This window comes from Vespa mandarinia, chromosome 9 (assembly GCF_050613455.1).
Source record: "Vespa mandarinia isolate Hongniang chromosome 9, ASM5061345v1, whole genome shotgun sequence".
In the NCBI taxonomy this organism is placed as follows: Eukaryota; Metazoa; Arthropoda; class Insecta; order Hymenoptera; family Vespidae; genus Vespa; species Vespa mandarinia.
In genome coordinates, this window is record NC_140818.1 from 4,583,007 (window position 1) to 4,600,629 (window position 17,623).

The 17,623-nt window shown below is 26.4% G+C and overlaps 4 protein-coding genes across 12 annotated transcripts; 3 read left to right on the forward strand and 1 right to left on the reverse strand.

Annotated features, from left to right (window-relative positions):
* Nucleotides 1-9: 9 nt before the first annotated feature.
* On the forward strand, nt 10-5,365 carry LOC118443237 (diacylglycerol lipase-beta). 5 transcript variants are annotated; one of them, XM_035869888.2, is made up of 14 exons: nt 10-150; nt 942-1,040; nt 1,243-1,455; nt 1,669-1,991; nt 2,447-2,590; nt 2,691-2,859; nt 2,936-3,059; nt 3,132-3,275; nt 3,513-3,624; nt 3,722-3,814; nt 3,893-4,047; nt 4,247-4,393; nt 4,471-4,589; nt 4,670-5,364. In XM_035869888.2, exons 2-14 carry the CDS (start codon nt 946-948, stop codon nt 4,842-4,844), a joined length of 2,013 nt encoding a protein of 670 aa, XP_035725781.2. In that variant the 5' UTR covers nt 10-150; nt 942-945; the 3' UTR covers nt 4,845-5,364. The 5 variants fall into 5 exon arrangements, with proteins under 5 accessions (XP_035725781.2, XP_085515646.1, XP_085515647.1 ...); XM_085659520.1 differs by having other exon boundaries at nt 4,471-4,604; nt 4,670-4,804; XM_035869889.2 differs by lacking the exon at nt 10-150 and adding an exon at nt 573-865 and having other exon boundaries at nt 4,670-5,365.
* A 1,564-nt stretch (nt 5,366-6,929) lies between these two features.
* Nucleotides 6,930-9,849, forward strand: Tif-IA (RNA polymerase I-specific transcription initiation factor RRN3 homolog Tif-IA). 3 transcript variants are annotated; one of them, XM_035870000.2, is made up of 8 exons: nt 6,930-7,115; nt 7,322-7,525; nt 7,611-7,830; nt 7,949-8,054; nt 8,139-8,291; nt 8,385-8,855; nt 8,941-9,119; nt 9,346-9,846. In XM_035870000.2, the coding sequence occupies exons 2-8, from the start codon at nt 7,322-7,324 to the stop codon at nt 9,693-9,695; spliced, it is 1,683 nt and encodes a 560-aa protein (XP_035725893.2). In that variant the 5' UTR covers nt 6,930-7,115; the 3' UTR covers nt 9,696-9,846. The 3 variants fall into 3 exon arrangements, with proteins under 3 accessions (XP_035725893.2, XP_035725895.2, XP_035725894.2); XM_035870002.2 differs by having other exon boundaries at nt 7,952-8,054; XM_035870001.2 differs by having other exon boundaries at nt 6,940-7,024; nt 9,346-9,849.
* Nucleotides 9,850-10,081: 232 nt separating this feature from the next.
* LOC118443272 (tRNA endonuclease ANKZF1) lies at nt 10,082-14,554 on the reverse strand. Of its 2 annotated transcripts, XM_085659341.1 has the most exons (12): nt 14,215-14,552; nt 13,641-13,847; nt 13,219-13,559; nt 12,936-13,050; nt 12,448-12,602; nt 12,142-12,367; nt 11,803-12,072; nt 11,493-11,708; nt 11,061-11,325; nt 10,806-10,947; nt 10,541-10,714; nt 10,082-10,474 (listed from the first exon to the last, which is right to left on the reverse strand). In XM_085659341.1, exons 1-12 carry the CDS (start codon nt 14,312-14,314, stop codon nt 10,310-10,312), a joined length of 2,376 nt encoding a protein of 791 aa, XP_085515467.1. In that variant the 5' UTR covers nt 14,315-14,552; the 3' UTR covers nt 10,082-10,309. The 2 variants fall into 2 exon arrangements, with proteins under 2 accessions (XP_085515467.1, XP_085515468.1); XM_085659342.1 differs by lacking the exon at nt 10,082-10,474 and having other exon boundaries at nt 10,548-10,714; nt 10,811-10,947; nt 14,215-14,554.
* Nucleotides 14,555-14,882: 328 nt separating this feature from the next.
* On the forward strand, nt 14,883-17,276 carry LOC118443253 (3-hydroxyisobutyryl-CoA hydrolase, mitochondrial-like). Of its 2 annotated transcripts, none has more exons than XM_035869938.2 (8): nt 14,883-15,244; nt 15,316-15,523; nt 15,620-15,759; nt 15,827-16,068; nt 16,161-16,402; nt 16,468-16,687; nt 16,763-16,950; nt 17,036-17,276. In XM_035869938.2, the coding sequence occupies exons 1-8, from the start codon at nt 15,242-15,244 to the stop codon at nt 17,164-17,166; spliced, it is 1,374 nt and encodes a 457-aa protein (XP_035725831.2). In that variant the 5' UTR covers nt 14,883-15,241; the 3' UTR covers nt 17,167-17,276. The 2 variants fall into 2 exon arrangements, with proteins under 2 accessions (XP_035725831.2, XP_035725834.2); XM_035869941.2 differs by having other exon boundaries at nt 14,888-15,244; nt 15,316-15,400; nt 15,686-15,759; nt 17,036-17,270.
* Nucleotides 17,277-17,623: the final 347 nt, after the last annotated feature.

Genomic DNA, 17,623 nt, shown 5'->3' on the forward strand with positions numbered 1-17,623 from the left:
TTAAATCTTCGTTACGTTATGTTGTTGTATATTTATGAAAAGTAAAATATTTCTACAGTTATTGTACGTTTACGACGAAAAAAGTGCGATTTATCAATTGTGAGGGAAGAGAAATTTTGTCAAGTTTCAAAGAGAAGAAATTTTTGTCAGGTAATTGTTTTAAAATTAATGATTCTTTATTTGATATGTTCTTATCATTATCGATAATAAAATATCGCTTTCTTTGTGATATTCTTGCGAGATAACTTCACATTCTTCTTTGATAATTTCAAAAATAATATTATATCTTATATATTATATTATAAGTTGAATCTCATATTTAATAAGCAAGCTTCATTCATGAATAATATTAATTTACATACATACGCGTAAAAACAAACTAATAACATATATCATTCATTATCACCATCACTCATTATGAAAATTAAATACAATAAAGTGATTTATTTTTCTGACAATTAATCATATCATTATGAAATAATGAAAATTTCTCAATGAGATAATATATCTCGATTTTTTTTCCTCTTCCTGTTAAATACCATTCACAATGGCGTAGTTCATTCTAATCTATTATCTATCAATAGATTCGGATGTAAAGGATATAAGACTTTCTCTTGGAACTTTCTCTACGTCATGTCAGAGTGTTCAATGAATTCTAAATTTAATGTTTTAAAGTACGCACGGTCATACAAATTTTAAGAAAATAGTTATTATAAAAAATGCTGTATCCTTTCAATATTATGGAACATTGAAAACCTCGTGATTAGAGACCACAGTTTTCAAAGAATTTTCATACGATCACTATTCTGGATCTCTCTACATACAGTTTGTACAGCTATAGATTTATCAAATCGTCATTTATATTGTAATAAATTGATAAAAATAAAAAATTATCCTCGTGTATCCATGTATAACAAATTTTGCAAATAAATATTTTACAGAAAAATGCCAGCCTTGAAGCTTTTCGGCCGAAAATGGTTGGCAGCCACGGATGATCTTGTATACCCTGGATTGTTCGAAATTTTAATACGCCTTACTTGGTGAGTAATCAGCAATGAATGAGAATTAGCATATCAATTGTCTTTTATTGACGTCACATTTTTTTTTTATCTACGTAAACATATTAATCATTTTATGATTTTCATTTATTGCCGTATTTTCTAAATTTTCTAAATGTAATCCGATAAATACCATGAATTGTCTTTTGTTTTTTATAACAAAACTTTCCACATATGTTTACAGGTTGATCTTGATAGGAATAGGATGCGTAAAATATTACGCAAGTACCTGGAGATGTCAACTAGGAGGCGATGTAGTCCGTGTATATTTAATAGGAGAAGTAACCATCCTTGGTATAGTTATAATTATTACATTTTTTATCATAAGATATAGTAGTAAAGGATCCATAACGGATACACACGCTCGCCGTTATGTTGAGCCGCTTCTCACAGTGAAGTAAGTAAATAATATAATAATACTACATTTTTAAATAACAAAAAGAAAGAGAGAGAGAGAGAGAGAGAGAGAGAGAGAGAGAGAGAGAGGAAGAGATCTCCAACAAAATCATAGTACTATTTTGTTTCTTGCATGTAAATTGTTGATCATCAGCAAACAAATCGTTACTTACACATTCTAAAAATTTTCTCTTTCGTTTTTATATATTTGCAGAATATTCATGATTCTACCAGAAATAAATTGGAACATTTTGGGAACGCTTTGGATCTCCAGTAAGAACATAGATTGCGAAATAGAACAGTACACAATGAGCATCGTAAAGGCAATGGTATTTTTCAATTGGATCCTTATCGGCCTTACCATCTTCGGTTTTATTCTTGTTTTCGATCCTCTTGGCTCTTTGGATATACGCGAGAAAGATCTAGACGACTCAATCAAGCATGGAAAGATATCGCGAAACTGGCGGCGAAGATTCAAATTCCTTTGGTGGATGAGGAAAGACGAAAAGGCCAATGAGACCTTCCAACATGTCGCTGGTGAGACATAGGTACGCCTGATTTAAAAAGTCCTGCCACATTTATAATTAGAACTTGGATAGCGATATTCATTATCTTTTCTGCTCTTATATCGCGATTTCGTTTATTACAAAAAAAAAAAAAAATAAATAAATAAAAGAAAAAAATTAACAACATGTGAAAGAAATAGAACAGGGAAGTTTTGAATATTCGTTTAGTTATATAGAGAAATCATGACGATCTACCTTATCCTTTTTATGAAAAATTTTGACTTGAAACTTATTTTTTTGCAAAAATTGTCATCGTCATCCTCGTTCAGATTTTTGCATAGGCAGGACTTTTTTTAAATAGCATAACGTATTAGAAAAAATAATTCAAATGACATTGAAAATCTTATAATTAATATAAATATAAATAATAATATGATTAATATAATTAGACTGTTTCATATATTATAAATAATTATTTTTCTCCAGGTCTTCTCAGCGCACTATTTCGAGGAACAGATTTGGTACCTTCTGACATTATGGCAGGCTTAATTCTACTGCGAGTTCGGCAGAAACGCGAAACACACGAATTGAGAAGTTTAAATCTACTTTCTCGGCCGAAATATACTGTTGGTATACAAATCGATCCAATTTCATTCGACGATTACTATCAATTAACAATGGTTCATTAATGAGAATATAAAGATAAAACCATTAAAACCTTTCTTTTTAGATGCACGCGATATTTTTGCTGAAACTCCCAGTTGGATGACCTTGGAAAATGCACATCATTTCCTTAAATTATCGATTGCATCTTATGGCCATTTGTTCGTTTGTTATCAACATATATGTACAGGATGTTTTCGTTTAATACCGAACTTAACTTGCTGTGCCTGTTTCCGGTAAATTTCATAACATGACATACTTAAACAAATCTTTCGTACGATTTAGTATTGTTACATCATTATATTTTGCCAGAAAAAAACGGAAAGTCATCCTGAACGACAATTGTTGTTTCTGTAACTTATCGGGGGTAAAATACATATCGAAATTATCAAATGATGACATTTTATTCGCTAGTTTCAAGAATCATTTATGTGAGGTAAGCTTATTTTCGAAAGAAGTAGAAAAATATCTTATCATAAAACATTTACATCTTTGTATATAATTATAGATACCTTTTTGCGTGATAGTCGATCATAAAACATCTAGTATCGTTATAATTGTACGAGGCTCTCTGTCGTTGAGAGATTTAATCACAGATATCGCCGCAGCATCCGAGACATTTGAATGTCTTGGATTACCTTCAGGAAGCATGGTAATTATGTTTGTAAATTATAAAAACAAAAAAGAGATAAATGATTCATTATACGTTCTTCATTAAAATTGCATCGATTAATGGTATTTTGAATAGTAGATATAAAATTAAATATTTTTTATCTATTAATATTTATATTCATCTCATTATTAGAACGTATTTATAAAACGTATAATGCGATTTCTTGTGTGTGCGTCTATGCGCATTATTTAAAACAAAAATTAATTTGTTTTGTAGGCACATAAGGGTATGATATTAGGAGCTAAAGCACTTTTAAAACAATTATATCATTATAAAATCTTAGAAATGGCTTTTAATACATATCCTACATATACCCTTACAGTAACTGGTAAGTTACTATAATTTTATTATTAAATTAAATAATAGAATAATCTTATGTAACATGACGAATTTTTTACTATTGCTTATTCATGAAATTGTTATAGGTCACAGTTTAGGTGCTGGTGTGGCAGTTTTACTGGGCATACTATTACGTTCTGAATACCCGAATTTAAGAGTTTATGCATTTTCTACACCAGGTAATATCTTCAGATGCTTGTAATATTTTCTTTATCACTTTAAGTAAAAAATAATACAAAATAAATTTATTTAAACAGCTGGAGTTATTAGCCGAAGTGCTGCTAAAGTTACAGAAGAATTTGTATTAACAGTAACCCTTGGAGATGATCTTGTAACGAGATTGAGTGTTGAAAGTACAGAAGATTTAAGAACATCTTTGCTTGCCACTCTTGCAGAATGTCGATTACCAAAGGTATTGGGTTGGCAACTAAATGATTGCGGATTTTGTCGTTTCCTTCTTATTTGAAATCCGGCAATCACTTAGTTGCCAACCCAATATATTTTTTTACTATCATTTTTTTTTCTGTTGCTTATAATTTTTATACCTTGTAGAAACATGGAATTAACATATGAAACTTTATTAATTCTCATAATTTTCTTTGTTTTAATAGTACAGAGTAATTCTTAATGGTTTTGGTTATGCATTACATGGTGTACCTGAACAAGATCTCGACAAAACATGGACAACTTCTGATATCATTAATTCAATACCAGGACAGTCTCCTTTATTAACATATTCTGAAACTACTAATAATGAGGTAATAAACATCAGCAAATGAATACTTGAATGTATGTATTTGGATTATGTCTAATGAATTATGCGATTTGTCTTTAGGAAAACACAGTATTAACATCAAATATTTCACAAAGAAGATTTTCAAAAATGAGACTTTACAATGCTGGTCTTATATTACATCTGGCAAGATGTAAGCATACAGAAACAGATACAAGAAGGTATCTATAAATATAGTAAGTTAGTTAGTTTTTATTGATATATTTCTATAATTATGTGATATTTTTTTATTTACTTATAGTAAGAAAAAGAAAAATGAAAAGAAATATGAAATGCGGTGGGCACAGCCAGAAGAATTTACAAAAATGGTAGTAATGCCGCGAATGCTTTTAGATCATCTTCCAGAAAATTTGGAAAACGCACTTGCAACATTGATAGAACAACAAAAAGATCTACCAATTTACTTTGACTCATAATATAGTTCCAAAAACATGTAAAATTTAGTTAATATTTTACTTAAATTAAAAATGGTAAGAGGCTCCTTGTAATTATATATATTGTAATACTATTTTGTAAATTTAGAAAATACACAATAAAATTTATCATTGTATTATTCCTATATACATATATACAAGATATCTGATTGCATATTGAAGGTACAGCAGATGTGTATTCTACACGCTAAAATAAATTCATATAAACACATTCCTGATGTGACTTTGTTTTTGAATTATAGTTCGTTTTATGATGTAATAACTGCTTATCTATCTTCAAAGAAATTATTCAGAGTGACCATTTCTAACTTCAATACAGACATGAATACATCTTATCAATTAATTGTTAAACATATTGAAACAGGCTAGGTATGGTACGAATTTAAAAGCAGTCTTGATGCACAAATTGACAAAGTATTTCAATACTATCGATATGAATATTATTTTGTATATTATCGATTTTAAATATCTCAATAAGTTAAAATCAAGTCAATTCAGATTTGGATAAACTATATATTAACTGTATAACAAATTATAACTTATAAACAAGGTCAAATCAAACATGTTTATATAAATTTTGTTTTGTTATTTTAATGTACAGAGTCTATACCTTCTGTATTTTCATGTGCAACTGATCATTTTGTATATTTTTACTGTGCCGTAGGTTAATTATACATATATTAATCATATAAAATTGACTTATAAATTACCATATTTTAAATATAAATATCATTTAAATTAATAAACTTATGTTTCAATAATTATCAGTTGAAATATAAATATAAAAAAAAATTATATTACAAGTATCTGTAAAATTTATTACCTGTCAAAATTATTCCAACCATCACATCAAACAACAAAGATTCAAAGGTTGAAATTTGCATCAAACAAAATTTGACATTAAAATTACTTTATACTCACATTATATTAATATTTATATAATGTTTAAAAAATTTGCTATTATTCATATTATAATACTACATATATACTATGCATAGCATAAATAAATGTAAAATAATCAAAGGAATAAATTATTTAAACTTACGAAATTGGAAGAGCTGAGATGTTTGTTCATGAGATGTTTGACTCAATGGTAAACTGTGTAGTTTGACTTTATATATCTATCAAAGTCATCCATATTTGTTGTCTGTACTACTTTAGCCACCAATGAATATGAGTTTCGCGCCTAATAAAATTTTATCATTATTTTACATTTACATTATGTTTGCATTCGTATTATGTTTAAATAAATATTGAAATCTATTATTATTTAAACATTAACTTTACAACATTCGATTATTATAAATTATTGTTATGTAATAATATTACAACAATATACGCTATATTACATACATATTTGATAATCAAAACATTTATTAAACTTACGAGTATGAATTAATAACCATAACCTATTGACTGCCACGCAAATTCTTTCACACGTCTTATCCTGGATGCCACGGTTTTATTTTAAAGAAAACATGAAGTTTTACAAAATATAATAATATTAAGTTACTGATATAATATAATAAAAATTGATAAGTAATATGTCCTCTATACTATATACATTTTTATCCTTTTCTAATAATTCCTAACTGAAATAAATTATCGCTTACTAAAATTATCCATCTTTTCGTATTATTTATCTTACTATACGAGACGAGCTTCGAAAAAATTTGAAAACAAACATTACAATAATTTTGAATTTAGATTCATATGTACCGATATTTGTTTAGATTTTCTTAAATTTTTTTTTGATATTAGTAGAAAAATCTATCCAGATAAAAACAATAAAAAACTATGATCATGTATTGTTTACATACTATTCAATTAAAATATATATTGAAAATTAGTATTTCAAATCTAAAGCAAAAATGTTTAGAAAGGAAAGTGCTAGTAAAATAGTGAACCAAAATAACAAAAGAATTATTTCTCTCTCACACCGCAATATAGAGGATTTCTTATACGTTTTTATTCTAAGACATAAACGACCACAAAGATATAGAGAAATAAAAAAAAACTATAATTTGTTAGAGAAATTTCTATTTACATGTTACTTCAAATGTTAAATTCGGAACATGGCGCATATAAGTGGTGAAGAATTTCTTACAGGCATGCGAAATGTAACCACATGTTGACCTTCTTAGTTACAAATATAGTAAATAGTACGTTCATTGTTTGTGTATATAATAATTCATGAATAACATATACTTTTATAATATAGAAGCTTGAAAATTAAAAAATTTAATCATAAAAGTAAGTAATCATTAATTTCTCTCTGTCTAATTGACGTAACCTTATTTGTGTATCTGTCTTTTAATTTTATTTTTATATAATCAAAGTTCAATGCAATATTGACAAAACTTTGTTTCGTTAAACAATTGAACAATATAAATGCCGCAGTTATTAATAATAAATTGCCTTTTTTATCGCTTTAATAATTTAACGTATGTTTTCTGTAGATGTCGGTTGTCTCATCGCGAGTTAGCAATCTGTCATCTATATTAAAATCGCCGGGTGTCAGATCACAATTGGTGAAACAATCTAACAGGGTATATTTCAAACTTCCAAAAAATATTAAAAATATACTTTTAAATTTTGAAAGTAATAATGGAATAAAAGATTATGAAGATTTAATATGTACTTTGAGAAATTCAAATGTCAAGGTAAATAATGATAAAATACTTTATTATATTATACAAGTGAAGTTGAAATTTTAAAGTTAATATTAATCTGGAAAATTGTATTCAGGATATTGATTTAGCAGACTTTTTAACTGAAGTAAGACAATGTGTATCATTGCTTGGTCCTATTCATAAAATCTTTGTTGAGGTGCTTCTTCAGATAAATTGGATTGACAGGTCATCAGAAGTAATATCTGCTTATAAAATATTTTTAGAAGATCTAATATGTGCACAGGTTTATCATGGAAAATGTATAATAGATAAACTTGTTGAGTTATTTAAGCCAGGTAAACTTTTAATTTTATTATTGAAATAATTGTCGAAATGAAAATTTTTTAAACACTTCTTTTTAAAAACAAAAAAAGGTATACGCTTGTGTATTCAAAATTATTTTAATTTTTTTAGCAGAAAATGATATAGAATGGGAAGCAGGAGAATACAGAAAAGAAGATGTAGATAGATTAAACCATATACATGATGTTTTACGTAAAATCTTGAAAGCTGTACCAATGCAAGTATTATACATTTTTAGTAGTTATATTAAAAGTGCTTTATGAGCAGTAAAAGAAAATAAATTGCTTTTTATAAATTTCAGGTCTAGTAAACTTTTACTGCAATCACTAAGGCTAAGGTTTCCATATATTATACATGGTACACATGTTCATGAAGTTTATATATATTCATTATTTCAACTATTAGAATATGCTCCTCAGTTAAGGTCAGATATACTATCACTAATTATTAACAGGTAAATATATAAAACAAATAATATTCATAATTAAAATTTGTATTTTGTAATAATTGATGAAAAAAGATACTATTTTATTGTAATATATTTAAGGTTAATGGTATTAGATGTAAATATTCCACGATCAGACAATGAAGAAGATGAAGATGATGCAATGGAAAGCAATGATGAAATTGATACTAATACAAATACAAGTAATGAAAATAAAGAAAATATAAAGTCATTACATCCAATAGCACATACTTTGAATGTATGCATGGAACAAATACTTAAATTTATATATAATACCTGTTATGTGAAGGAAGAATTAAACATGGAGTCTCTTAAAAAGCTTTATCTTGATATTTTGAAAATGTTTGAAACAATAATATTACCCACACATGGAAGTCAGTGTGTGCAATACATCATGTTCTACATTTGTAGTTTTAAAGTAGTAGTTGTAGAAGCTTTTTTAGACTGGCTTTGGAGAAAAGCAACTGATCCAAATGTACCGATTATATTGAGACATACATGTTTATCATATATTGCAAGCTTAGTTGCTGCAGCTTCATTTGTTTCATCAGGGTAATTATTAAATTTGTTTCTTTAACTTGTATCATTGTTCTATTTTATATGTTATAAATGTATCTAAAACGCATAACTATTTCAGATTAGTAAAAAAAACACAGTCCAATTTAGCAAAGTGGATACATAATTATATCAATATGGAAGAAAGTTCAGATTATGTCAGTGATGATCCAATGAATCATCCTGTATTTTATTCTGTTTGTCAAGCATTATTTTTTATTGTGACTGCTAGACACAAAGATTTTATTGGTACAAAAAATAGTAAGTACTATGAATCTAATTACACAGAGTGAGACACAAAATGTGAAAACTTAATTATCTTTTTGGTTTCGAATGTTTACAAATACTACTTACAAAAAATCTGTCAGAACAAATTCAGTCAGAATAATATCACTAAACTTGAAATTTAATAAAACTGGATGTATCTATTTATTAAATATCCTACTCTATATATAGTTTGCTAATATAAGTTATTTATTTTTTATAGGTATGATGTGTCTACATGAATTAGATCTACCTAGAATTGTAACGTGCAAATTAAACCCTCTTAAATCATGTCAATCTGAAGTCGTGCATAATTTTGCTGACATAGCACGAACATATCAATTGGCATATTGTTATACAATAATTGAAAGTAATTCACGACATCAATTACCAATTATTCATGATACTAATTCTTGTAATTATACGCTTGATAGTTTTTTCCCATTCAGTACATTTACTTTAAATCGTAGTACACAGCGATTATCACATTTATTTTATGATAATTCTGTAAATAATTGTTACAGTCTCATTAACAAACATAGAACTGATATTGCAGAATTTATGATCGATTAATTATATATTCTTTAGTATAGTATTTAAAAACATATATATATTCCAATATATATGCAAATATTTTTCTTATGCTTACATTCAAACAAATGTCCCCATAAATTGTGCAATTTTTATTCATCTTTTATAAAATTTCCGTTTAAATTTAACACATGAATATTAATAATGGTCTGTTAAAATCTTATATATAAAATTATGTATCTTCAATGAAAGTATTTAAAAAACATTTATTTCTTCTAGCCAAATATAAAGTATACATGTCCTAACATTCTTCTACCCAAATATAAAGTATATATGTCAATAAAGATTATTATGCAAAATATAAGAATTACAAAATATGATATAGTAAATACATCATAAGTTATAATACACATAGAAGCGCAGCAAATGACAAATAAATAGAAAATTAAATTTTATTTGAATTATTTTCTATATTGAACTAAATTAAAAATTAATATTTAATATATGCATAACACATTTTGTTTATTTATTTATGTAATGAATTATTTCTATCAATTACTTAAAATATTTGTTTAACTATATAATTAAAGCACGTAACTATATTATTTTATCGTATGTTTCAATTCATATAAAATTTATTCTGAACATATATTTCATTAGAGAATATGTTTGTTATGAAGGCGATGTTCTTTTAAACAAGGCATAGAGCAAAAATAATTTGAGCTGTAACTAAAAGGCACCTGATTTGTAATGTCCACAGCACATTGGAAACATCGGACAGTACGATTTTCTTTTGAAACATTTTCTGCGACTAATGCCCTCTATAAAAAAAGAACAATAATTTGTTTATTTTCATATTTTCATTTTTAATATTTCAAAAAATGTACCTTTTCCTTATCATTCAAATTTAAAAATCGTTGCTTCGCCTCTTCCTCTTGCTTCTTTACCTCAAATTCTCGTTTTTTTATTTTTTCTTTCTCACGTTTCACTTTTCTTTGTTGTCTCTTTCTTTCCGTTTCTTCTTGTTCTATTTCATCGGTAAGTGGTCCAGGTATTTGTGACTAACATAAAACAATATGTCGTGAAAAAATATTTGACTAATTTGTGTGTGTAAATATTTAGAACTATTTAATAACTTAAAAAAGAAAATACCTTACTATAATTGAACTTATCAGGATAAGTACCCATAAATCTTCTAAACGTATTTCTAGTTTCTTTATCTTTTGAAGCTGAATAAGGTGTTTGTAATTTCTTATTTTTATTACAAGGATTTGAACCAATTTCTAATAATGTCCTATAATTATAAAAAAATCCTTAACACTTAATATTATAGATTTTGAAATTTCCTATGATGTAAAAAAGGTTTATTATCTACATTTATTCACAAATATTTTTGAAATATATTACCATATTAATTTTAAATGTCCTCCAACTGCTGCTAAATGAAGCATTGTGTTACCATCTTCATTTCCATCATTTAACAATTTTATCACATTTTCCATACTTAAAAATGTCTGAGTATCTACCTCGCTTTCTTCCTCTAACGATTCGAATTTTTTAACTTCACTTAATAAAATATCTATTGTAGAAGTTAATAATTCATTATCACCCAATTCACATGCAGTCCATAATTGATCTTTAGCATTATGTAATACTTCATTTACTGCAGACTCTAAAAAAAATTAATGTTTCACATAGAAACATTTTTTATTACATAATATATAAATCGCTTTATAAATTTTTTGCATAGAATAACTAAAATATTTTCTACACGTAAAAGCATGTTATATTTAGACAAATGTATGTTATTAAATGTACTTATTGTAAATAGTACACTACCATCTGTGTGATTTTTTTTCACTTTTTTCTTTTGTTTACGAGCTTTCTTATTTTTCATATATCGTGGTACATTATTTTGAAAAGCGAGTAAATTTTCTCTAAAATCAATTTCCATATTATGTTCAATTAGAGGCATATCTACTTGATTATTAGTGCAACTATTGTTTTCATTGGTTTCAGACTCTGTAGATGTTAAAGCCAATTTGATAACAATATCTGAAATACAAAAATTAGAAATTTTTTATTATTGTTATATATTATATTTTATAGTAATTATGAGTTATTACTTAATGATAACAAAATAAAATACCAGGCAAAGGACGACATGGACTTTTACGTGGTTTTGCTCTATCAATGTGTGCGCGAGAATTCCTATGTTGCTTTTCTGGAGATGCTTGCATTGTTTTAAATTTTTCATTATTTTTAAGCCTATTTATATCATTCGTGATATTAACATTAGAACTTGCAGAAGTTATTTCTCCTTCTGCTACTTCAACTAATAAATCATATTTGGAAATCTTCTTTCGTGGTGGTTGTCGTGGTGAAATAGGGAAACAATCAGTAAAATCTGCTGCAGAACCTAAATGTATATTGATATTTAAGAGATTGTATTATGAAATTTACTATGAAAACTAATATAAATATTTACCATATATTTCCATTGTACTTAGTATATCATATACACGCTTAACTTCGCTGAATGTAGCTCTTCGGGTAGGAAACGGTAATGGTCTTAATCTGGAATCACTTTTATTTAAAGGTGGATTTTTACCACCAAAAAGTATAGTACGATTACGTGGTCCCACAGCTCTATATAAAATTAATGATGAATTGTTGATATGACTCGTCCATAATTCCAATATTTCTTGCACATGCTAAATCATATATGAATATATTCATAAAAATGAATTTAGGTATAATAAAGTATTATATCTAAAATTTATTTTTCACAAACCTGTATGAGAGATACTTCGTTATAGCGACGCAAACTTGATCCAGCACTTTTTGTATGATTACCCAATGTACGACTGTCACGAGAAGTTTGTGCAGTACCCTGCTTTGCTCTAACAGTATAAGAATGAAAGGTTTTATGCACTATTGGTTCTCCATCTGAAATTTGCAAAATTAAAATACAAAATTTAAATCCCATTTCCATTGAAGATGACCTATTATATTTTTCCCTTTAGATTATTTTTTATTTAGATTAACTTTATTATATTTTTACAGACTTAAAAAGAATAAAAATAATTAAATATTTATTTTAAATACTGCATCATAAATATCAACGTCCCAACCTAAAAATAAAAAGAAAGTACAACAGCATAATAATTAAAAAATATAAATATTTAAAAATTCCTACCACTGGGTAACCTCTTACTGTGTGCTTTTACATATGTATATTGTAGAATTATGTATATGTATATTACATAATTGGATAGAAACCTTGAAATACTGCTGCTGCAAAATGTCCACCTCCAACCATGATAATGGTCCATGATGTTTTCTTCCCGCTATTCAATGCTTGAGCTATCATCTGATTGTCCATCTCAGGAATTTCCTAAAACGTAAGTGCATCTCTCCTGATCTGGCAAGTATAGACACGCCAAGTGATTCTAACAAAGTGGATCAAGTTACAAGACATAATTTTTGCATTTGTACATGCAAAATTATATGTATTAACTTAAATCTATACTTTGTATGATAATTTTATAAATAACTAACAAACCTTTTTATTATGAAGTAAACACCTATATATACTAAATATATTTCCATCATCATTTTCAAAAAATACTTTGGAATGACGATTAGCAATAGCAAGTAATTCTTGAAGTTTTTTCTCTCTAGATATTTCTTCATTACATTCTGTATCTGAACTATCAGATACTAATTCTGCAGATTTTCCTTTCTTTTCCTGTTTTTTACTTTTTGCAATAGATGAACTTTCATTCTTACTTATAGATTCACTATTTTTCGTATACGGACTTGATGACCCTCCCGTTTCAGAAGTACCTGTATCATCTTCATTGTCAGAATCTTCTTCACTACCAGAAAGGCTGGATACATCACCTGTTACAATACATATAATATATAATATGTATAAAAATACCTTTCATAAATATGGACAATTTAAAATTAAAATGAGAATACCTTCATCCGCTAAAAGATTGAAATTATCTTCACTAATTGACTTCAGGCCATTTAAACGTTGTTTAAGATTATAACGATGCCAATCTAGTTTATAATGTAATCTCTGGTGTTTTTTATCCTCAAATATAGTATTACAAAAAGAACAGCTTAAGGAATCTGATACAACTAATTCCTCAAGTTGAGTTAATACATTTTCTGTTTCTGAAACTATAACATCATTTATAATTAAAGTGTGTATAAAAATGTATAATTAATACATCAAGAATTCATGGATATAAATGAAAGTAATAATATATTAATAAATAATAAATATCTATATTACAAAATCAACAAAAAATAATTATATATATGAATAGATATCATCATTACGTTTTTTTATTAAATATAATAAATATTTATTAAATATAAACTTTATTAAATATAATAAAGTCATGTTTATATATTGCATCAAACATTTATTTTACATAATTTGACAATATGTAAAACTGTTAATTTATAATGCCAGATGTTTTAACAAAGAATTAATTTCATAACAGTAAATAATAGCAATTGCAAAATGATTAGATATACGTACCAGATGATGATCGTGATTGCATACATTGTGCCACTTTGATGCCTTTCGTAATTCGATTAAAGTCTTCTTGATTGTAAATTTTATATATTCGATGATCCATTATTAAGTATTCCAGTAAAAATTTTTCTTATATTTGCAATAGTTTAATGAAATACAAAATTAATGTATATATATATATATATATATATATAAATAATACTTTCCTACAATTGAAAATATTTTAAATAGAATTTTCTATAAAAATTTCCTGTATAATACAAAAAAAAACTTAAAAATTAAAGGCAAATCAATATCACAATTTAGCAGTCCTCTCACACGAATTTCCTACGTAACGTTTCATACGAGGCAAAAAAATTACATCAAGTTACATCATGTCGTATGTATGTACTATCTTGTACAAAAAAATTACATTGGGAGGGAATTTCAAAACACGGTTTTCCCATAAATCTGTATTACTAAATTGCTATTAATATTATTTGTATGTTAATAATACAATTCACGACAATAATTGATGTGAAAATTTATAATTATATTATTATTTCATAAATTTACATCCATTAATTATAAATATATATACAGTGAACATCTACAATAATTTTAATATAAAATAATTTTTCTTTTATACTTCTGTATTATTATTATATAATATTTTTGTAATGGCAATGACAAATATATCTTACATATTTTTATTCATTTTATAAATTAATAAATAATAATTTTAATTTTAATAAATAATAAGTAGAATGCACATGAATGATATTGCGAGCAACTGCGAGTAAAATTATTTACATCACACGCGTTTTAAGAACTGAATTTATTAAGAAAGTTAAATAACCTCATATTTAATAATTTTTTTTAATCATATATATAATTACCTATGACACACTAATATAGATTTATATACTATATTCACATAGTAATTTGAATGCATGTGATATAAATATGAAATATTTTTAACCTCTTTCACAAGTGACTCGACAAATCAACAAGTTGCATTTACCACATTTATATTACATCATAAGGAAAAATGGTAACTAAAATTTAAATTTTAATAGAATATAAGTAATTATAAAATTTAATCATATCTCTATTTTGAAACAGTTTAAAAATTCTATGAACAAGTTTAAGTACGGAGTATTTACCACACGTAATCGTGTTAGGCAATTATTAGTACGTGATAATTCAGGTAAAAATCAAATATTTGATTCAAGTACTCCACATCCCAAACCAGTAATTTTACCTGATCAGGAACCACCTATCCAATCCCCAAAAGGGCCATCTAAGCAATCTATAATCATAGAAATACCAGGTTTTCTAGAATCTATATATTGATATTAATAATTACATTATATGTACGTAATAAAGAATTTTCATAAGACCATAGTCATATCTTGAATCATGTTAGGTCCTATAATTGAACCTATCCTTCCTAAAATTCAACCGGATTCTAAACCACCTACTGAAATTCCAGTACCTAATGAAGATATAAGAAATAACAAAATGATGAATACAAGTACCAATAATGATGAAGTCCTTATTCAAGATGTAAGTTTAGAAACAAATATATATTTAATATATATAATAGTTTATATAAACATTGCTTTATATGTAGGTAAGAGATAAGGGTATAATAACACTGAATCGGCCACAAGCACTAAATGCATTAAATCTTTCTATGGTACAAAAGATATATCCTATTCTGAAGGAATGGGAATCTACCAAAAAGTTAGTTATAATAGAAGGTGCAGGAAATAAAGCATTTTGTGCAGGTGGAGATATAAAAGCCATAGTTACTGCTTTAAATAAACCAAATGGGAGTTCATTGGCAGAAAACTTCTTTAGAGATGAATACATGTATGTTGAAACTTTTATATCCATTTAAGTTGACTGATATCTTTTTTACTATCAAATTTATACTTCTATGAAACTGTCAAATCTTGATATAGATTAAATTATTTAATTGGTACATATAAAAAGCCTTATATAGCAATGATACATGGAATAACAATGGGAGGTGGTGTTGGTTTATCAGTACATGGAAAATACAGAATAGCAACTGAAAATACTTTATTTGCTATGCCTGAAACTGCAATAGGATTGTTCCCAGATGTTGGAGGAAGTTATTTTCTTTCTAGATTAAAAGGAAAATTAGGTCTTTATTTGGGTCTTACAGGACATAGATTGCAAGGTAATGAAATGAAATTTAAAATTTAAATGATGAATATTATAAATAAACAAAAAGTTTGCTTTTAGGCATTGATGTATTTCATGCTGGTATTGCAACACACTATGTCCCATCTAAAAGACTTCAGGATTTAAAAGATGATTTATTAAAGTTGGACACTGATGATATTGAACAAATTTTAAGTAAATATCAACTTCAACATTTAATGAATGAATTCTCTTTATCACCATATATAGACAAAATTGAAAAATGCTTTTCTTCATCTTCTGTTGAAGAAATAATCAATAAGTATAAAAAAAATAGTTATATCTATTCTGGTACCTTTACGTGATATATTTTTTTATTTTCTTTTCTATTATTAAGATTAAATAACGATGGTTCTGAATGGGCAAAGAAAACAGTACAAACACTGCTAAAAATGTCTCCAACATCTTTGAAAGTTACAAAACAAAGTATAGAAAAAGGCAGTAAACTTACTTTAGGAGAATGTTTAAAAATGGAATTTAGATTAATTTGTACCTACTTGAACAAAAATACTGACTTCCATGAAGGTAAGCATATTGATTAATATATATGTCTCCATATTGTATATAAAACAAAATATATTATGATTATCTAACATTTCTTCTATTAAAGGTGTTACAGCTTTACTTATTACTAAACATCAAAATCCGATATGGAATCCAAAATCTTTAAATGAAATTACAGATAAACATATTGATCAATTATTTAAAAAACTTCCAGATGAAAAAGAATTGCAGCTTTAATAATATTGTATAATGTAACATATATCAATCGTTATATCAGTTACATTGTAATATTTTTTTATAAAAAACAAATTGTTATATTTTATGTAAAAATTTATAGACAAGAATATTATTAAAATAAATGATCTCAACGATCTAAAATCTGAATGCTTATACATTATACGCGCTTCCCATATTAAAAAGCGAAACTAGCGCCAATACCTCGATTAGTTAATTCAGCGATAATCAACCTTATTTTTCTTATATGATTCTTATATTTAGATAATACACTTTACATGTTATAATTCCTATTATAAAATTGTATATATATATATAAAACATATTATTATGATAAATATATCAACGAATTGTTTTTGAATAAAATAAGTGAAGTGAAAAAATAAATGAAACAAATTGAATAGAAAAAAATTTGAGAGTCACTATGTACTAGTTCGCGGTTAAATGCCTCGTTGCATTC